The sequence below is a fragment of the Plecotus auritus genome, assembly GCF_963455305.1.
Source record: "Plecotus auritus genome assembly, chromosome: 1".
NCBI lineage: Eukaryota > Metazoa > Chordata > Mammalia > Chiroptera > Vespertilionidae > Plecotus > Plecotus auritus.
In genome coordinates this window covers 97493247-97514082 of record NC_137770.1, presented here as the reverse complement: position 1 = coordinate 97514082, position 20836 = coordinate 97493247, and the positions used below count along the sequence as shown (strand labels likewise).

The 20836-nt window shown below is 38.1% G+C and overlaps 1 protein-coding gene across 1 annotated transcript in view; it reads left to right on the top strand.

The window, feature by feature from the left end:
- Positions 1-18760, top strand: part of SLC25A21 (solute carrier family 25 member 21) — a 543805-nt gene extending 525045 nt beyond the window's left edge. Inside the window, exons 8-10 of the mRNA XM_080641810.1 lie at positions 13142-13323; positions 14203-14255; positions 17294-18760. Of these exons, the coding sequence (XP_080497936.1) occupies positions 13142-13323; positions 14203-14255; positions 17294-17355 (297 nt within the window). The 3' untranslated portion in view covers positions 17356-18760. The remainder of the gene's footprint in view (positions 1-13141; positions 13324-14202; positions 14256-17293) is intronic.
- The last annotated feature ends 2076 nt before the right edge of the window (positions 18761-20836 follow it).

Below are 20836 nucleotides of genomic sequence, written 5' to 3'. Positions count from 1 at the left end.
TATTGAGGCAAGAAATAGATAAAGCACACCAAAACAGAAAAATTATACTGGGTTCCCAAGGAAATATATTAATACTTTCCTGCATTTTATATGATAATACTCAGTCAAAAGGCATTATCTACCCATGTAAATAAATATGTGTGTGTGTGTGTGTGTGTGTGTGTATAAAATTATAAGAGGGACAGAAATGTGTGTATATATATATATATATATATATATATATATATATATATAAATAGTTATCACTTGATTATTATATATATTACTACATATATATATATTACTATATATATAATAATCAAGTGATAACTATTGTGATTGCACCCAACTCATTTTGACATTGTATGTATTTTATAATATGAGCTAAGCAGGTAAGACTTTTAAAATTATTTTACATTTCACAACACTTTGAAAGAACAGATAGCTTAGGAGGGGAAGAGGTTTCCGCGGCTGTTTTCTGAATGGCTACAATTAGATGCTGGGCCTTTAACAAGACTTTGATTTCATTCCAAAGCCCAGAGCCCTGCAAGGATAGGATCTTGGGAATACTCCACATTCCTTAAAGAGTGCTTATCCATTAAACCATCTCATTTCAGCTAGTGACCTTCTGTGGAGTGAGGAGCTAGCATTTCCCCAAATTGTCTCACACAAAGAAAAAACAAACACTGTAATAGATTCTTCTGATAGCTGTGAAGTAGAAACAAATGTATTTTTTCCTTAAGCTTCAAAAACAGGTATTTTCAAAGGGAGACAAATAGTAAGATATCATGACATCAGGGGGAAATGCTTTTTTCAAAGTTTATGAACAACAACAACAGAGAGAGAGAGAGCACCAAGAGGAGAGAAAAAGGAAAGGTATATATCGAGATCAGACTCTACTCCTAGTTGACTTCGACCCATTATAACTTACAATATCTTAAATGCAAATTTCTTCTTTAAAACAAAAAAGCAGTTCAATTTCATTCAGGCTGCCTCCTTGTTCAGTTACCAGGAGACAACTGTGATTTCCACACACCACATCATTTCCATGATGACCATTGCCCGCTGTGGGGCAGGCAATGCTGAGTGCCTATTATTTGCCTTGTGGTTATTACCAGGTGTGTGTATTTACCTCCTTTGTAATTGCTTCTGAGACCTTGGTTCTTTGTGCAGTATGTCTTTATAGGGGAGAGATAAAGAATTTATTAAACACCTATGATGTGTCAGACCCAGTATACATACAAAGGTGAATGTGGCATGGCTCAGCCCTCTGAGAAGCTTTGAAGGTATCTTCACAAAAAGTGTCAGAGTTTGGTGCCCACTCCTAAAGATCCTGTCAATGATTGAACCCAGGCAATCTGATGCCAGAGCCCATGCTCTTAAAAATTGTACTGTAATTCTTTAACTGTATGGATACTTGAGTCTTTGAGTCATTCCTTCTTCAGAATATATTCACAGTTCCTCAATCCCTCTTCAAAAATGTTTTTTTTATTCTCTGTGAGATCTTTCTCTCCCACTATAAATGTATCATATTTGTCAATGTCAGTGTTAGAACTAAACACAATACTACAGTTGTAAGTTGATCAATTCAGTGTATGCTAGGATTAACGCTTCCTGTGATCTGAACACACATCTTTCTTAATGCAGCCAAAGATTGGACAGAGATGAATTCTTGGGATATTTGTCAGGGTTTTGCAGGGGGGTGAATGGGTGTTGCTTTTACATCTAGATGTTGGCATGTATAAATCTTTATGGTCCTTATCACCCCATTGCCCCCCTCTTCGCCCCCCCCCACTCATGCCCTCACCCTCCTGTTGTCTGTGTCCATTGGTTAGGCTTATATGCATCCATACAAGTCTTTTGGTTGATCTCTCCCCCTTACGATAATGACACATATGTAATACCTTAATCAATAAAGAAAAAAATAAATCTTTATGGTCATTTAAGATCCAAGATTACATGAACAGCAGTGATGTCAAAATTCTCTCATCTTGAACTTGTGTAGTTTGTATTCATTATGATTAAATTTAATCCTGTGGGTTCAATCCAGTGCTGGAGCCTGTGATGATAATTTTGAGGTGATATTGAGTCCCTCATCTATCATTCTAGCTTCCCCGCCCAGCCTGTGTTATCAGCAGATCCAATAAGCAGTCCTTCCACATCTTCACTAGGTTCATCCAGCCCCTCTTCAGGCTGCTGTATGGAAGCATCTTTTACAGAACCATTTTGTTCAGCTAGATAAGGGTTCTACATCTAATCTCCCATCCATCCTCTATTCAGTATTTTATGAATTCAGTGTCTTATTAATCAGGATAACATGAGAGACTTTTTCAGGTGGTTTTCTGAAATCAAGGGTGATTCAAAAGGACATGAAACTTTCAAAAATGTATTACTAGAATGGGTTTTCTGCAATTTCTTCATATATCACAGACTTCATGTTTGTATCACTTCTTGCTTACAGCCTTGAGGAAATGAAGGACTGTATTATAAACCCCAAACTATTGACAGTGATGAATTTAAGTATAGAATTGATGTGTTCTGTTAACACAAACTAACCATTTGTAATATTGAGGAAATAACTGTGATACAGCCTATTAAAATTGGTTTGACCATATGTTTATATGTAATCTAATTACGGAGTAATATATTTATTAAAATGTTCAATTCTTTTTGAATCATCTGACATTCTCATCATTAAACAATCTACTCACCCACTCAGGGAAGAAGGAGAAGAGTAAGAGTTCTGCAAAGAGATGTTTTTGTGATACCCTGAAAATCATGTGACTCCTTGTAGGAGTCTTCAGTTTTGACCATAGTGTCTTTAGATTTTTTATCCAAAGCATTTATGGCAATCTCTTTCAGTTACTTCTGAACAATAATTTTAGTTCTTCAACTAGCAAGTCTATTTAATCAATTTTTGAAAAGCAACTTTGTATCTATCTAGGCTCATCCAAGGCCAGTCGTGAACAGAGAACATTTCTTTCTGTGTTCTAATTTTAAGGTTGTTGAGTTACCAGAATATACTGATTTCAAGTTAGTTCTTTAGGAACTCTGTGAAAATGACTCAAAGCTAAAATAGAGAGGATCTCAGATTTGCTGTGGTACCAGGAATAATTAAAAGGTGAGTGAATTGCAGAGAGCAGAGGAAATGTGATTTGAGCTGACATGAGGTAGGAAGATTCAAAGACTATATGTTAATATATATATTCATGCCACACTCCTTTCAATGAACTCTGTTCAATGTTGCCTGGTAGAAAGCATCAGGCTTCCTGGCCCATCTCCCTCATACCCCTGGTCCTCACTAACTAACAATTTCTACTTCCCCATCTTCCTTCTGGCATGTCTCTGTGTGGAATGTCTTCTTAAAGATGCCAAACCTTAATCACAACGGCCTGCAAGATGGGCAAAGGTTCTCTGTTTATCTAGCTTGCCAGCCAGCCGGCCATTCACTAAGCAAGGCATCAAAGCCCATGCCAGGGAAGGTAAAAAGGGAGGCATATGCTTTTTTTGGATCAAGATATTTTTTCTCTCTGCATATTAACTCCTTAAGTGCCACAGCCTTAAATTACTGGTGCTGTCTTTAGCTCTTGGCTATATAGTTGGATTAAATGGTTAAATTGGTTACAGATATTTACTGTATTGAATGTTATTATCTTGAGTCGTATGGCCCCATTTCTGATGACTTGGTGCCTTGCATTGAATTTTTAGAAGTTGTGAAACAGCATGACTGCCAACATTTTAGAATCACTTACTAGTGTCTCTTGTTAAGCTTTGGGGAATCTATAAATAATATGTCCTGTCAGGGAAATACATCAATCATCCTGAAGAGGGCTGGTAAATACATCTCTTCACCTCTGCATTCACGAAAACATCACAAAGTAGTGGAAACAGCCAGAGAGTTCTAATATGAGACCTGGTACTTATCAAGTAGCCATATCTTTTTGCTAAGTTATACCTTCTCTCTGTCTCAGTTTTCTCATTTATAAAATGGAATGTTAACCTCAGCCTTAAAATGTTTGCAGAGGAATTATTTTTTTAAACTATGAATATTTGATTTTGTAGTGCTATCAATGCATGTAATATGCCTTAACATTTCAGGCTACTCAGCTCCAGCTTAGTTATAAATTCCATATTTTATGAGAAAATTTGGAAAATATTTAAAAGAAAAGGATAAAACTCATCTGTAGATGAGGAAATAACATGTCCTACTTAGAAATAAATATTTAAAAGAAACTGTGTTTTTAAGCATGAGGAAGAAAAGGTTATTTTAATAATGGTTTTTAAATCTTGATGGATTACATCAAGAATGGTGACAGTTGATTGCCCTTGCAATTGAGCAAAACAATTAGAGTAAAATAGTTTATGCTTATGCATGAAGAATGTGGGTTAGGAACAAAGAAAGGTTTTTGATTGATGACAGTTGGAATTTTAATAACTATAGATTTTTCATCAACATTAATATCCATTTATATAATTAATATGTGATCCATCTTAAATATTTTACTTGGGCTAGGTGACATATTTTTAATCAATTTTAAAAATTCATTTATTTTATTATAGTAAAAACACTTAATATGTGATCTGCTCTCGACAAATTTTTAAGTGTATGTTATTGTTGACTATTGGTACAATGTCACTAGAGTTTGCTCATCTTATATAGATGAAACTTCAGCCAATTGATTAGTAACTCCCCATTTCCCCTTCCCCAGCCCCTGGCTACCCATTCCACTCTTTGATTCTATGAATATGACTATTAGATTCCTCATATAAGTGGAATTTCTGTGATTTCCCACACGTTGTCTTTCTGTGGTTTGCTTATTTCACTTAGCATAGTGTCCTCAAGGTTCATCCCTGTTGTCACATATTGCAGAATTTTCTCCTTTTTAAAGATGAATAATATTCCATTGTATGTGTATATCACATTTTCTGTATCTATTCATCTGTCAGTGGACATTTAGGTTGTTTCAACACCTTGGATATAGTGCTGCAATGAACATAGGAGTTGCTGATATCTTTTTTAAATCTGGATTTCAATCCTTTCGGATAAATACCCAGAAGTGGGATTGCTAGATCATATAATAGTTCTATTTTTAATTTTTGAGAAACCTTCATACTGTTTTCCATAGGGGCTACACCATTTTCCATTCCTACAAACAATATGCAGGGTTCCAATTTCTCTCCATCTTTTCCAGCACTTGTTGTCTTTTGTTTTTTAGTAATAGCCATTCTGAGAGATAAGAAGTGGTATCTCATTGTGGTTTGATGTACATTTCCCAAGTGCTTTGTAACATTGAGAAGTTTTCAAATACATGTTGCCCATTTGTATGTCTTCTTTGGAGAAATATCTGTTCAAGTCTTTTAACTATTTTTTACATCTTGCTATTTGTTCTCTTGGTATTGAGTTGAGGAGGAGTTCCTTATATATTTTATTTTATTTTTCCCTGTATATATTTTAGATACTAATGCCTCAGCAGATATATGGCGTGCAAATATTTTTCCCATTCCACAGGTTACCTTTTTACTCTTTTGTTTCCTATTCAGAAGCTTTTAGTTTGCTATAGTATCAGAAGCTTTGCTTCTGCTATTCAGAAGCTTTTAGTTTGACATAGTATCACTTGTCTATTTTTGTTTTTGTTTCCTGTGCTTTTGGTGTTATAGTCATGAAATCATTGCCAAGACCAATATCATGAAGCTTTTCCCACAAGTTTTTCTCCAGGAGTTTTATGGTTTCAGGGCTTATGTTTAAGTATTTGATTCATTTTCAGTTGATTTTTGTGTATGTTGTATATACACAATTTCATTCCTTTGTATGTGGATATCCAGTTTTTCCAGCACCATTTTTTGAAGACTATCCTTTCCTCATTATGTATTCTTGGTACCCTTGTTCAAGATCAGCTGACCATATGTGCTTGGATTTATTTCTGGCCTCGCTGTTCTGTTGCATTGGTCTATATATCTGTCTTTATTCCAGTGTCATACTATTTTGATTACTGTCGCTTTGTAATATATTTTGAAATTAGGAAGTGTGATACCTCCAGCTTTATTCTTCTTTCTCAGGATTGATTTGACTATTCCTGGTCCTTTGTGTCCCTCTGTCTTGGTATATATACATTAGAAAAGGCAGGCATCTTTCCCATTCTTCATGGACTGGCCTCATACAGGAGAAAATCTTCATGAAGGGGAAGATCCTCTCGATTCAGTCTGACTGTGCCAACTCTTTCCCTCCCTAAGGGAGAAGCAAAAAGCTGTTGGGTTTTTTGTTTTTTTGTCTGCTCACTGTGTTCTGAGCAAGGGGAGAGCTATAATGTCTACCAGCCCAAACCTCCATCTCAGTGCTCCCCCAGGTGACTAGACTGCAATGGTCCCATCAGGACTTCAAAACTGGAAAGAAAGATGCCATTTCTTTGGGAAGCCCCAGAGAAGTTGGGGTATTGGGTGCACAGAGCAACTCTTTGCCTCCCAAAAGGGAAGCTGAAAGCTGGGATTTTTATCCTCTTACTCTGTGTTAAGCAGTGGGAAGGATCTATGCCATCTACCAGCCCATGTCTTCATCTCCATTCTCCCGCAGGTGGCTAGGCTGTGCTGAACCCATCAGAGCTCCAAGCCTGGCAATACAGAAGCCAGCCCTTTAGGGAATCTCCTTGGAAAAGTTGAGGTGCTGGACATGCAAACCAATTTCTTCCCTCCCCTGGGAGAAGCTGGCAACTAGAAAGTCTTTCTGATTGTATGGCACTACACTGGGGGTGAGAACTCTGGTGGGAATGTCCATGAGTCTAGTTTTGTGTTCACCCAGGGTACAGGAAACTTCCAGCTAATTTTTAGATTTCTCGCATGGAGAATTTGTTCATGACCTGTTACTCAATCAGTGTGTTTGTGGGAGGAAAGAGGACCCAAGGCTCCTTACTCTGCCATCCTGCTGATGTCACTCCTTAGGTTAGGTGACATTCTGAGGTCACTTTTAACCTTGTGATACTAGGGTTTTATTTTCTACCACTTAAGTCTTCCCTTGGACTGAGAGATGATCTCCTTGGATGTTGAATTAGACTACAGTCCCGAAAGGCAAACATATGCCTCTAATTCAGCTGTGGGCAAACTACGGCCCGCGGGCCGGATCCGGCTGTTCTATCCAGTTCTCTTGCTCTCCCCTCCGCTCCTTTACTTTGAATTTATATTAGTTCACACAAACACTCCATCCATGCTTTTGTTCCGGCCCTCCGGTCCAGTTTAAGAACCCATTGTGGCCCTCGAGTCAAAATGTTTGCCTAACCCTGCTCTAATTCTACTAGTTGATACCTGACAGTCTCAGGGCTCCTCAATATTTTGGCTACACTTCACTTCTAAATAATGGAATCTTGGCTCTCTTTTGACTAACTCAAAATTATATCCCCTTGAAGGTAATAAGTTTCTATAAGCCTCAATTACCTCATCTGCTTAGGGATGTTGTGAGTCTTCAATATATAGAAAATGCTTAACGAAGAGCCTGGCACATAGTGAGTGTCTTAGCATTATCATCACCATCTTTTACCAGTTTTAAAATAAACAACTGGAAAGGGAAAAATAATATTCCAGATAACATGATTCTCAAGGCCAGAGGGCCAGCCATTCAACTAATGCATGGTGACTTGTAATAATGAGATGGCTTCTCTTGACTTCCTGAGCACCCAACAAGTGACTACGTGTTTTTGTTGTTGTTTTTGTGTGTGTTGCTTTATTTGTTTTTTACTTCAGAGAGAGGAAGAGAGAGGGAGAGAGGGACAGAAACATCAATGATGAGAGAGAATCATTGATCCGCTGCCTCCTGCACACCCCCTACTGGGGATCGAGCCCACAACCCAGGCACATGCCCTGACCAGGTGCTCAACACTGAGCCACATCTGCTGGGCATGACCACATTTTTAAGAGGCAGAAGCTAGGTACTTTCTCACAGGACACTGACAGTGAAGTCCAGGAGTAACTTCCTTCTCCCACTGCATGTTTTCCCCTGCACGTTATTCATTCTTCCACTTTAGTATTCATTACATTGTACTGTGTTATTTGATTATACACCCACCTCCACCTCCTCTCTGGACCATTTACCTTCACACTCAACTCTAACACCCAGGGTAGGACCAGGCATATATAGATATCCAATAAATATCTGTTGAATTATGGATGAAAAGCAATATGATGTAATGATTAAGCGCATATTATTGGGAGTCAGATGAACCTGAGTTCAAATCCAGGTTCTACCTCTATAACCAGTGTGATCTTGGACTTAACTCATGTCTTTGACTTGTTTCATGTCTTTCTCTGTGCAATGCTGTTATATACCTAATTCCTAGGGTTCTTACATAATATATATGTCTTGAATATTTTTGTATGTTGCATTATCTTTTATAATAAGTAACTATTATTAACAGTACCATTATTTCTCATAATGAAAATTTTGAAAAATAATACATATATCATTATATGTGTATTATTTTATGGCTCCGGTTTATTTTGCTATTAATTTTTTGTTGTTGTTATTTGTTGCTATGGTATTAACAGTAATGTTGGAGTGATTTTCTGATAGCCAGTACAGAATGACCCAGACCATGTGATATGTATCACTGAGGCCCAACAACTTCACAGATGTGTGCATTCTTGCTTTGGACTGAGCTGGGAATAGGAGAGGTTAAACAGTTAACGGCATTGCCTTTAGTTCTACAGCCTTAAAGAAACAAAGCCTTGCTCCCACCAAAGAAATCTTTAAAATGCTTCCCAGAACATCTAGAGCCTCTCGGAGCATCACTTATTGGGTCCAAGGATCCAAGGAGATGGACCATGATTTCAGTTAAGCAGTGGTTCTCAGGCTTTAGCTTCCATCAGAATAATTTGGAGGACTGTTTACACAGATTGCTGCACTTTATCCCCAGAGTTTTGGATTCAGTAGGCCTGGAGTAGAGCCCCAATATTCATTTCTAATGAGTTCCCACATGATACCGATAATGGTGTTTTGGGGACCACATTTTGAGAACCACTGGGGTCATAGATATAGTTGAAGTCTGAGTAATCTGACTCCAGAGCGAAACATGGGCAGAAATCTTTTCACTAAAGTGAACTGCCTGATAACCCCTGTAAAAATGAAGGCTTTCTATTTTCAGCCCCCATGTTTTCTACTCTGCACTGCCTTTTTTTTACTTTTTAAATTTATTGGTTGGGGAAATGGTTTCATGAAGTTGTTTTTAAATTTTATGAGCCTGATAAAATCTATAGACACTCTCTCCAGAAAAGCCCATTTACACATTGCTTATAATTTCAGGAGGCTCTTGGCACCGCCTCCACCAGCCCACCCGCTGACCCTCTGAAGTGTCAGTAAAAAGAGTATGTCCTAAGGCAGTCTTGAGTTTATTCAAATTCCCTTCTCATGCTTTAACCTTTTGGTTAAGTATGTTTATCTGTAAAATAGGAATAATAGTAATAATTCTTATCTCAAAGATTATGAAAATTAACTGATTAATACATGGAAGAGCCTAATTTGAAAACCAAAACCACTAATGTTACCTTTTTTCTCTCTCTTTGTAGTCCAGCTACAACAATCTTCATTCTTGAGGCAAATGGGTGCCTCTCGCTACTAGGGGGAAAACCAGGAAGTGAGAGAAAGAGCCCAGAGAGTAATATTACAAGATCTACTCTGTGCCCATTGCATTCTTTTGCTAAACTCTGGTCAGTCTGCCATATTATGGTTCCTTCTGGGAGTCACTGAGCAATGGGGTCTATTAAGCCCCAGGCCTGGCTCTGTGACCTGAGACTCTCAATAATTCATTTATCCTCAAATACTCCACTTTGCCCGACGTCTTCTCATGTCCCCATATGAATGCCTCTGGATAGAAAGACAGAAATGTAAAATTCTAATAGGGGTTCATTTCCAGACTAAAAGACACTGAGTCTTGAGAAGTAGTGACTAAAGATTAAGTTTAATTCTCATTGTTTCTGTAAAAATAAATAACTGTGATAGGCTAATCAGCAGACATTTATTTAGTTCCTACTGTATACACTGTGCAAGAGATGACATAAAGAGGAATAACACATGCTTCTATGCTGTGCTGACTCACAGTCCAACAGGGAAGATAGGTGCAGGAAAAATAAACCAAACACAAATTGAACCATAGCAAGGACAATGATTATTCACACAGTGTTTCAGGAGTACAGGAGAAGGAGAAATCAATGTGGACAGGGATCCATAAAAATCTCTTGGGCAATGTGAGATTTAAGCTGGACCCTGCTGTAGGTGAATATGATGGAGAAGGACATTCTAGGCTGTGGGGACAGTCTGAAGAAAAGCATGGAATTAGAAAAAGGCTAGGTATAAATTTGTGATATTACAATTTAGCCATTGTGACCATAGTATGGGTTTGGGGGTGAAGGTTTAGAACTTAAGGCTACAAAGATAAGATGGAAGCATATTGTAGGGGAGAAACCAAAGGCCAAGTGGGGAGCTTTGCTTTCCTCTCCATGCAGTGGGGAAGAATTGAGGTCTCTGAGTATAAAGGTACCCAAAGCAGCTCTGTTTTTATAAACATAGACTCCTGGTGGCACTGAGAAGAATAGACAATAGAGAGCAAGGATAAAGCAAGACCTGGTGAAGGTGATGGGATCTGAACTAAAGCCAGAGAAGTGGGAGTAGCATGAAGGGGTCGAAGAAGAGAGGCATTTGAGAGGCTGCATTCATTTCAGGATGGTAGACGACATGTAGCAAAGAAAACTGAGGCAAGCTGAGCGGGCTCCCCCAGGCCAAGTTGCTACATAAAGCAGACCATGGTCTCAGAGGAAGGGACTGTCCAGGTGGCAAGGGATACCTCTTGGCCATCCCAAGAAGACTTCTCCTTCCTAGAATGCCCAGAGGAGAGCAACTGACCATCTGCTTTGCCTGCATGAAATATCAAAATCAGTGATTCCAGACATGGATCCTCAGCCTAGCAGCTTTAGAAGTCTTTAAACAACTTTTAGGCACTTTTCCAGATGAATCTGATCTGGGAACTCAATGTAGGTTGGAGGTGGGGCCCAGGTGTCCATATTTTGAAAAGCCCCCAGGTGATTCCAATGCACAGCTGGATTTGGTAACTACTGTGGGAAATGTATAGAAAGCACAGAGTCAGGACATAGTGCCAGTGGATACTATGATGGCTTGAAGACTTTAGGTTTTGGTCTCCAACAATGTCTCAAGCACCAGGACCTTCACCTTCAATTCTCATCCTCAGCAAACACATCAGGAGATAGGAGAGGCTGGATGTTTGACAAGTTCCTTGAACTTCCCAGGACAATGTGCATTCAAACCATCCTTTTTCACTCTTGTCCTCAGCTGAAATAGAAAGAGAGCTTGGCTGCATCAGAGTCACCAGGAGAGAGTCTTATTACAGGATGTTTTCAGTCTTTAGAAAACAGGCTTCAGAATACTACGACCCATTTTCTGCCAGGCTGTACAACACCCATAGGACTTTTATTGCTATTATTGTTTTTATTTCTCAGAAAAGTCATACAGTTCAAAGGTAAGGCAGGTGTTAAAAACATCCCTTCTATACTCTGGGCTCTGTGGGACTTGGGCAAGGTCAGACAACCAGCGCTGGTCCTGAATCCACTGCCCTCCGGAGCTCCAGTTCCGCTTCTGTGCCATAATGGAGAAGGGTAACATAAAGGCATTTTTCTCTCCTTGTAAAGAGAAAAAGTGAGGGGAAGGGGATTATTTAAACACACCTCACTCACACTGCACTCACTGCATTGTTTTTTCTGTTGAAACACCCTGTTGATTTTTAAATCCCTTTAAACCTACCGGCACCTGTATGGCCTGGATCCAAGAATTATTACCAAACCTCTCACTTTTTATATCTAGCCACATAGGAGTTTCTGTGATGGCATCTGGCTCTTGGTTCAGTCGAAAATTTCAAAGCTTCAGAAGTTTTCTTCTTGCATAGAACTAGAAGCATGCAGTGCTCAGACCTGATTTTTTTTTAATTAAGCAGAGATGTTTCCCCCTTTTAGTTCTCTTGCTGGATAAAATAGTATCGTGGCATAACCTGAATTGTTCCTCTGTAAAGACACTTCTGAAATACGTATTGACCAAAAGAGAGGGTAGGGGACAGATGGGGGGGTCTCTGCCAGCAGCTTATGGTATGTGAGGTGACCTGTCTTCAGGGCAAGAACTGAGTCTGAAAACATAATGAGGACTTCCCAGAAAATTCATTATAACAAAGCATAATGTGAGCTCACTGGGCATGAAAATAAGCTGAAGGAAAAGTGACTCCCACATAAGACCTAATTAAATACTTTGATGTCAGAAAGCAGAGCAGGGAGGGGTGGAAAATCAAATCAGACCAAAGTAACTGGTAAAGACTTAAATTTAAATGGAAAGAAGAAATGTTTCTCTCTCTCCCCCCCTCTTCTCTCTCACTCACACCCCTCCCCCTTCAGCCTCTCTCTGTGTCTCTGTCTCTGTCTCTCTCTCTCCTTTTCTTCCTTTGTTATGAAGAAAGAATAAGATTCGGAAACAATAGGTTGTAAATTCTTTAGCCAATTAGTCCAGTGACTTACTACTGTTTATAATGCACAGAATATCACAGGCTGTTTTGCGGCCTCCCCAAGTTGGTTTGTTAATAACAGGAAGCTAGCACTTCTCAGTACAGTGGATCAGCTACACGTGAAAATAAATGCAAAAAACCTGGAGGGGAATAGAAGCAGACCGAGAGTAGCCTTGATTTAATTTAACGTTTGGGGGTCCACACACAAATGAGCATTTTAGTAGGCTTCATGGTGGAAGTTGCTGTCATTTGTAAAATATTCTGGCCAATTAGCTAATAGTGTGCTTGGATTTCTCCTGTTTTGATACAGTAATACTAAGTACATTGTGAAGCCCAATTATACAAATCATCCCCATATGCCATACCAGTCTTTCTTTATGAACTGTGTTTATAAATCCTGTGTGAGGAAATGTGTACTTCAGCAATTTAGACCATGTGTAAAAACATAGCCAATGGGATTGTCAAGAAAACAAGTTCCAGCCTAGGAAGTCCTAATGTGTTCCGCTGGAATAGCAGGAGGGTGCCGGGGAGCGCAGTGCTCTGCTTAAATATATATTGCTTTAGTGTTTAACCGATTTAGGGGCTTCCGCTTCCCTTTCTGTTATTGTATTCTTCTTTTCTTTTAGGATCCAACCTTGGAGTTTTTGAGAAAATTTGGGATTGGTCTTCTCTCAGGCACAATAGCCTCAGTCATTAACATCCCTTTTGATGTTGCCAAAAGTAGGATTCAAGGGCCTCAGCCAGTTCCTGGAGAGATCAAGTACAGAACCTGTTTTAAAACAATGGCCACAGTCTATCAGGAAGAAGGGTAACACATTCTTAACTTAATAAATGAGCAACCCTCAAGGATTGTCCAAACCATATTATACTTCCATTATGATGAGAGCCATTAAGCCCTCCTAAATTGGGGGTATGTCTGAGAAGCTAGGGAATCGATGACAAACTTTGGCAGATAATGCAATAATGAGATGTTGGCAGAACATTCTTATACCATCAAGAACCGTGAGCCACCACTATACAATATGCTGCATTTTTGCCTTAGAATGTTAAGATTACTTTTTGCTTGCCCGTTTGCATAAAATGTTACTGCATATCATATGCCCTATTAACACATGGGCAAATTGTCTTCTGTCTGTAAATCTAATCAAAATGTCACCTAATCATATTCTCCTGAGACAATTAAACATGAGCGTTCTGTGAAAGTATCTTTCTTTTAAAATTTTAAAATATGTGCCTTATTCTGCTGGTCAAAAAATTTTTAAGTCTTACTTTTGTCTCTTGATCCCGCCTCACCCAAGTCTTATTCTAAGTAAACAAGTGATTTTTATTATTTTGACCTAAACTGCATCATATTTCCTTATGTGAAGACTGAGTTTTTGGTCTTTTAAATTCAATTAAAGAAGTTACTTTGTCCATATACATAGCTGTCTTGAAATTAAGGCCTGTCTTGAAAGCAAAAACCATCATGTGATGAAAATCCTATTTCTGATTGGACAAGACCAGCATAGCTTGGATAATGAAGAGTTAATGGACTCTTTTCCCTTGTCCAATTTGTTGCAGAGACTATTTAGCAAGATAATTTTAAATAAATATTTTATAAATGCTGAGTTAGCATTTCAGTAGAGCTGAGGTACAACTCCATTTTATTTTCAAAAAAAGAATGTTGCTTTTTGCTTTTCGCTTATAGGATTTTAGCTTTGTACAAAGGCCTGCTTCCCAAGATTATGAGGCTTGGACCAGGTAAATATGTTTTTATTACTCATATCCATCCTTCTTTATTAATTTCTAGTGTCTTTTTTTTTATTTGTGTCTAACAGCAACACAATAAAAGTTTATTCCACTGTGAAAGGCAGAAATCTTGAGGATATAGAGTTGCCTATGAGTGTTCAAAATGCTTATTGTGTTCATTGGAAATGTTCTGCCTTTGTTTATAAGGTACTATCTTTGGCCTTGCTGGAGGCTGATAGAAGCCAAAGCCCAGCTTAAGTCAATAGGAAAGGATCCACAGACCGTTGGAGTTTGAGTGAACAGCCAAGTACATATACGCTGGCTTCTGACTGAAGGGGAGGATTGTCAGTGGGTGAGGGACCAGCCCGATAAAATTTTCCTGGTGGTCCTTCTTGCTCCTGCCTCAATTTCATTTCAAAAAGAGAAAAGGAGGCAGCCTTGCCTCCATGAGCAGCAAGAGCCACTTGTCTTCACAGTCACCTCTGGGGAGTGGTGAGGTGCAGCCTGGCTCACCTTCCTGGTCTCTGCCTGGCGGTGGAGGCTCCTGGCTCAGGGCCTTACCTCAGGACACCAGCCCACAAACACCGCTGCCATTCCCTCAGGGAGAGTCAGCTGCCTCTATGTAAATAGATAAGAAAATAACTGCTACAGACTCAACCGCCTGGGCAAATAGTCTTGGATTATAAGCAACCTTGTGAATAAGCACGGAAGTATACACTTTTTTTTTTTTTTAACCAGGCCACACTCACCTACTTAGACATCCTGCTAATGTTTCCTAGAACCCTCCCCTCCTCCTCCTCTCTCTCCTTGTCCTAATCCTCTGTTAACAGCAATGTCCTCCTCTCCTACTGTACTCACCTATGTGCACATTTACCCTTAAATCTCAACCCAATGAACCAGCATTTCTACCAACCTGGGATATAGAAAAAAGTCTGTAAATTGAAGCTGGTAAACAGTTCACACTTTCTTGTGTTTAGAAAACACTTCCTCAATTCCAAATCCATCTATCTATCCCAAGTTTTCTAGGCATTTAAGCGTGGATTTTGCTTCACATTTGAGATTCAGACCTGCCTTCTGTTAGTCTTTGGCCCGATTGTAAAAAAAAGGACCCAATGATAAGAATATTTGTGATTTAGTGCAATTCTCTCTGTATGTGGTGTTTTTCCTTCACCACACAGTAAAAACCTGCTAGTAGACCTAGCATTAGAGAAAATCAGAGGACTGGCCCTAACCCAGCTTTCTCAGGAGGGGGTGGGCCTGAAAAGGGTGATGACCCTTGAGAGTTTAACTAAAACGGTAATTGACTGGAAACTTAATCCAAAACTCTTTAAATAATCTGACCCCAAGTTTTGTTAGAGGCATGCAAATGTTTTGTTGGCTTTTTAAAATGTTTTTGCATGAGGTATCCTGAGTTGCGGTGGTGTTAAATCCAGTGAAAAGGGTTGTTGTGGATGTACTATCCAAGCTAAACAACACTGAGTAACTGGAAATCTCATTCTAAGACCTGGCCTCACTCTCATTCCAAACATGCAAGACCTACCAACTTCAAAGGAAAGAAAGGTAAAGAGAAAGGTAAGGTAAGATGATTTTTTTTTGAGAGAGAGAGAGAGAGAGAGAGAGAGAGAGAGAGAGAGAGAGAGAGAGAGAGAGAGAGGTGAGCCTGGAATATTCATTCTTCGTTTTAGAGAAGCATCTCATCTTGTTTTGATAACAGCCTTAGCAACTTTATGTGGCTACTGATAGGTACCTCCCATGAAGGGAGAATTTTGAAATCTGTGGTTTAAACTTCAAATATCACTAGCCTGTAAACTAGTCCAATTCTGTGTGTTCTTGTCTGACATTGTGAATAGTTAATAAGAGTAAACACTGCAGTTACATACATATCCACAGCCCTCTGCAGCGCGTTCCTCCTTGCTCGCCAGAGCACCAAGAGGGCTACAGCAGGGAGACGGGTCTGGTAGAGTATCTTCATGGGTTAAAAATGAAAATTACAGGCAGATAATTATCTCTGGTATAAGGTTACACAAACATGTGCAGCCTGTAGGGTTTTTTTAAAAGCATATGGCAGTGTATACAAAAGAACTAAAATCAAGTTCTCTTTCTTTCTGTTAGAAGTCAGTCTTCTGTTCATTCAGCCAAGTCTTCTCTAAGTTGTGCTGAGGATATTTGTCCACATTTTGATTTTGTAATAGTTTTCACACAGACATGAAAGGAGAAATAGAGATTGTCTTAAAGGACATAGAACATGTGCAATCTACTGCATTAGATGGAACACAAAATCGCCCACATACAAATGCTCTCCTGATCTCTAGGTATTCAACAGGGTTGTACCTGCTTTCCCATATCATATTCCTGTTGACATATTACATAGCAAGCCTCTTTGCAGCCAGTTATATAACTCTTCTCTACCTAGACAAATGGTGCTCTTATGACACCCACCCCTACTACCAAATTTTCAAGTGCACTCCATGTATGTCCAAGGCAGATAAAATGAATGAAAACAAAGCGAGGTTGAAAGCTAGCTTAGTTTTGCAATACATATTTTTTTAATATTCAGAAGCTATTTTTCACATTGCAATCCAAATTGAAAGCAGTAAGAGAAAAGCAGCCTCATTCGTCAAGCACCATCTTAGAGATTTTCTTCTTGAATGCAACTACAACAATGCTAATTATGGACTGAAAGAGATAAATCCTTTGCCTACATATGAAGAACCTGAAGGCTTCTGTTCCCAGGAAAGCCACATGCCCTTACATGACTAAATGTCTATATTTATTTACTTTTAAAAATTAAAAATGCCTGAAAGGAATCTGATGAGAAATGATGAAAGTTACAGAAACTCATGGTGGGGGGGGGAATGTATTTGGAGACTCAAGATGGTCTTGATTTTGCTCTGAGAATTTTCCACAGTAGTTTTATATCTATAGATTGGAGCTCAAGAACTGGTGATTCTGAACAGCCCCTGCCCGATGGGTTGCATGGGACTTCTCAGGGGGGGAAGACAACACTGTTTTACAGAATTATGATAAAAGCCAGCTCTTTTCTTTTCTAGGTGGTGCGGTGATGCTGCTGGTTTATGAATATACCTATGCATGGCTTCAGGAGAACTGGTGATTGCCTATGAAGTGTTTTTACCCCTGGAGATAATGCATATTTGCTCTACAGCACCTTGAGATGATCAATCAGCTAATCTGATACAGTTATAAATTATAATTTATGTACAATTATAAAGGGGGAAACAATCTAAGATCAGAATCTATTTTGATATTTCAAAAATTTTCTCTTCATAATTTGAGACTGTAGTTATGGCTATATTTCATAAAATTGTAAGAATAAAAATAATATAAAGCAATTAGGTATGTAAACTGAATATAGAAAAATAGTGTAGAAGTCATAAATATTTCATAAAAGCAATATAAGTTTTGTGACCTATGTTTTATTTACATTGGTTCACAATGAAAATCTATTGTATTGATCATTATTTTTCCCCAAGAGACCAAGAAATGCTTAAAATAAAATACAAAATTAAGCCAAAATTTAAAGTTTTTTAAGAATTAAACTCTTCCATAAATAATATTTAAAAGTGACAAATAAAGTACTTTAAAGGTGCACTAAAATGCCTTTTTAATATGTTCACTTTTATGTTAAAACTAGTAGCCCTGCTCACGAATCCATGCGTCAGTAGGTCACTGCTGCCCTCCTGTAACTCCCCCCACACTCCCTTCATAGCTTGCTGCCCTGCCCCTCCTGTAGCTCTCCACCGCCCGCTTGTAGTTCGCTGCCCCACCCTCCTGCAGATCCATGATCCGGTAGTTATGTGGTCGGTTGTTACGCCTCATGGCATAACAGATAGTTAGCATATTCCTCTCTTATTATATAGGGTGCAAATCTGTTCAGTTTTCTAGTAATAATCCACATCTCAGCTATATTTTCCTAAATCTACTTTATATTTTGCACTGTTGTTTAAATCAGGTCATACTTTAAACTTCTGATATTTGAAGTCTTTTATGACAAATAGAAAACATGAAGTTATATTAAACTACTTTTCTTCACATAGTTCCCTTTGAAAACAAGTTTTGTTGCTGAAATATGTTCATGTTAAATCACAAATTGGAACCACTTCTTGGGCCCATGTGTGCTGTCTGTATTTGCACCCAAATGCCTTGTTCAAAACTCTTACCCATGCCATTCTTAAAAGAACATTCAAAGTAAAGTACATTGCCAGGTTATTAGTTATTGGTGACAGCTACAGGTGTGGAGTATGATATTTGCAGTGTTAAAATATGTATTATTCAGGAAAAATGTTTCAAAATAGAAGTACATTCTTAGCATTTCAAAGGTTCCTGTACTAACATGCACTCCAAAAAAATATCTTCTTGCCCTTGATATAACCAAAGGGTTTTATATCTGCATCCTTAAATGATGCTACTTCAGTAGCCAAAAGTCACCAAAAATATCTGCACGTTTCTATTTCTATGGGATATTTGTACCATGAGGCTATGTTATTAAAGCATTTTGGAAATAAAAAATAAAAGATAACATGGTCATTATTACTTTTTATTAATTTAGAGCATTTGAAGTATAAAAATAAAGGCTTTTTGACATACTGTATATACATACACAGCCTTCAGTTGTACATCCTTTCCAGCGTGTTTTTTAATTTATAGTTCAGCCCAATATTCAAAAAAGGGTCGTGAAAAGTAGAAAAAAAAACAGGAGAAATAAGAATGTGTCTGTTATACATCTGCATTCCATCCGTGCAGGTAACACTCTTGCATCCTGGGAGAGAGTACTGCCTGCACAGAGCCCATGAAATTGAACCTTTAACCTCTCCCTGTGGACGGGATGGAAAAGGATCTCCGAAGAGTGCATTTGCCAGTTTAAAAACATTTTCACCCCCTAAGAAGCAGAGGAAATACGTCAACATTAACCAATAATAATAATAATGTTTAAAAAAACCCAAACAATCCCAAACCCATATCTCATTCCATTTTCCTTCTCTTATTTTTAAAAGTAGCTTTAAATCATAATTGCTTTAAATAGCAAATTGTATTTGGGGTTTCTGTTGTCCTTTTAAATTTATTTCATGTGAATTCACTGTTGCTATAAAAGACCTAAAGGGGGAGGGAGGGAGAAAAAAAGAAAACTTTGATATCATTAGTATTAGATTTTTTAAAATACAAGAACCAGAAAAATTATAAATAGCATAATAACAAGAGATTTCTTAATTTAGATAAAGAAAACAACATTTAGTTATGTTTCCATACAAACAATTGATAGTTTTTTAAAGACTTCTGATAGCCACCTAAAAACATCTGATAAGGAAAAATTCTGTACCTTATGTCAGTTTTTCTAGATGGCAGCAGAGTCCCTGTATGGTATGGTTTTAAAGTCTCCACCAAGATATTGGATTGGCATCTTTGTTCCATTCGGTTTATAGTCTATTTTCTCACCAGACTAGGAACTCCAGATGTCAATAGGAGTTTCACAAGATCAAAGGAAGACTATGGCCCTGAGAGTTCATTTGCTCCTTCTGCTTATTCTTCTCCTGAAGTTATAATCCTCTATTTGTAGCACTGAATTTCGGTTGCTTTAAAAATAAATGCAGTTCAAAGTTCTCTATAAGATATATGCCGCTTGGAGAAAACAATTCCTTGGACATAACTTGTATGTCAGAAATCTGTTTACTGTTTATATCCTAGTGATTTGAAAACCTAGCTAATCTAGCCATCTGAGTTTTCAATGAAGCCGTGAAACCAATGTGATAACTTGATTGCCATATAGGCTGTGAACAGCACAGATAGGAAGAAACCAAAATCACCTAACTCATCTCTAACAACCCTATCTAGTGATGTGCCCTTTTAGTTATTGCACAGAATACCAAAAACTTGCAATATATTAATTCTCCAACAGTTGAATTGTACTAATGTTTTACAAACATATCTTTAAGCCTATATTGCCAAACAGGAAGAACGTTCTAAACAGAAGAGATTAAAAACTAGAATTTTGCCCAAGAAAATCAATTGTTTTAAAATGCAACACATAATCACACGTTCACACACACATATACCCCACAGCTCTATTATTAACAGTAAAATTGATTTAGAAAGATTTATCAGTTAAATGGTATCCTGTAACTCCAGAAATGAATAAAGGGAAATTTTAAAAATTAAATAGCATTTGTATTACTAATACCACCACCAGTTTACCTACATGTGAAACATGCTTCCGTACAACAATGTAAACTTCACAGCAAGCCATTTTTACATTCATTAGAGCAGAATTTCCCATTTTCTTTAAATTACAACATAATTTTGGGCTGAGATTGCTGAACACACAGGTTAGCCAACAATAACAGTACAATTTAGTTTCACAGTGGTTTTCTTAACATAAAGTTCATTCGAAGTGTCTTTGCAAAGCTTTTCACATTAAACGTTAAGTTTCTAAGTGACTTCCTTTAGGGCCTTCTTGTTCAAACCTTTTCCACCTTGTCTTTGTATGTTTAGCATGTGTGTTGTCTGATTAGGGTACAGAATGGGAAACTGGCTTGTTTTATCTGTTGTTCGAATCCTCTGCTGTAGAAAGAAAATGTCCT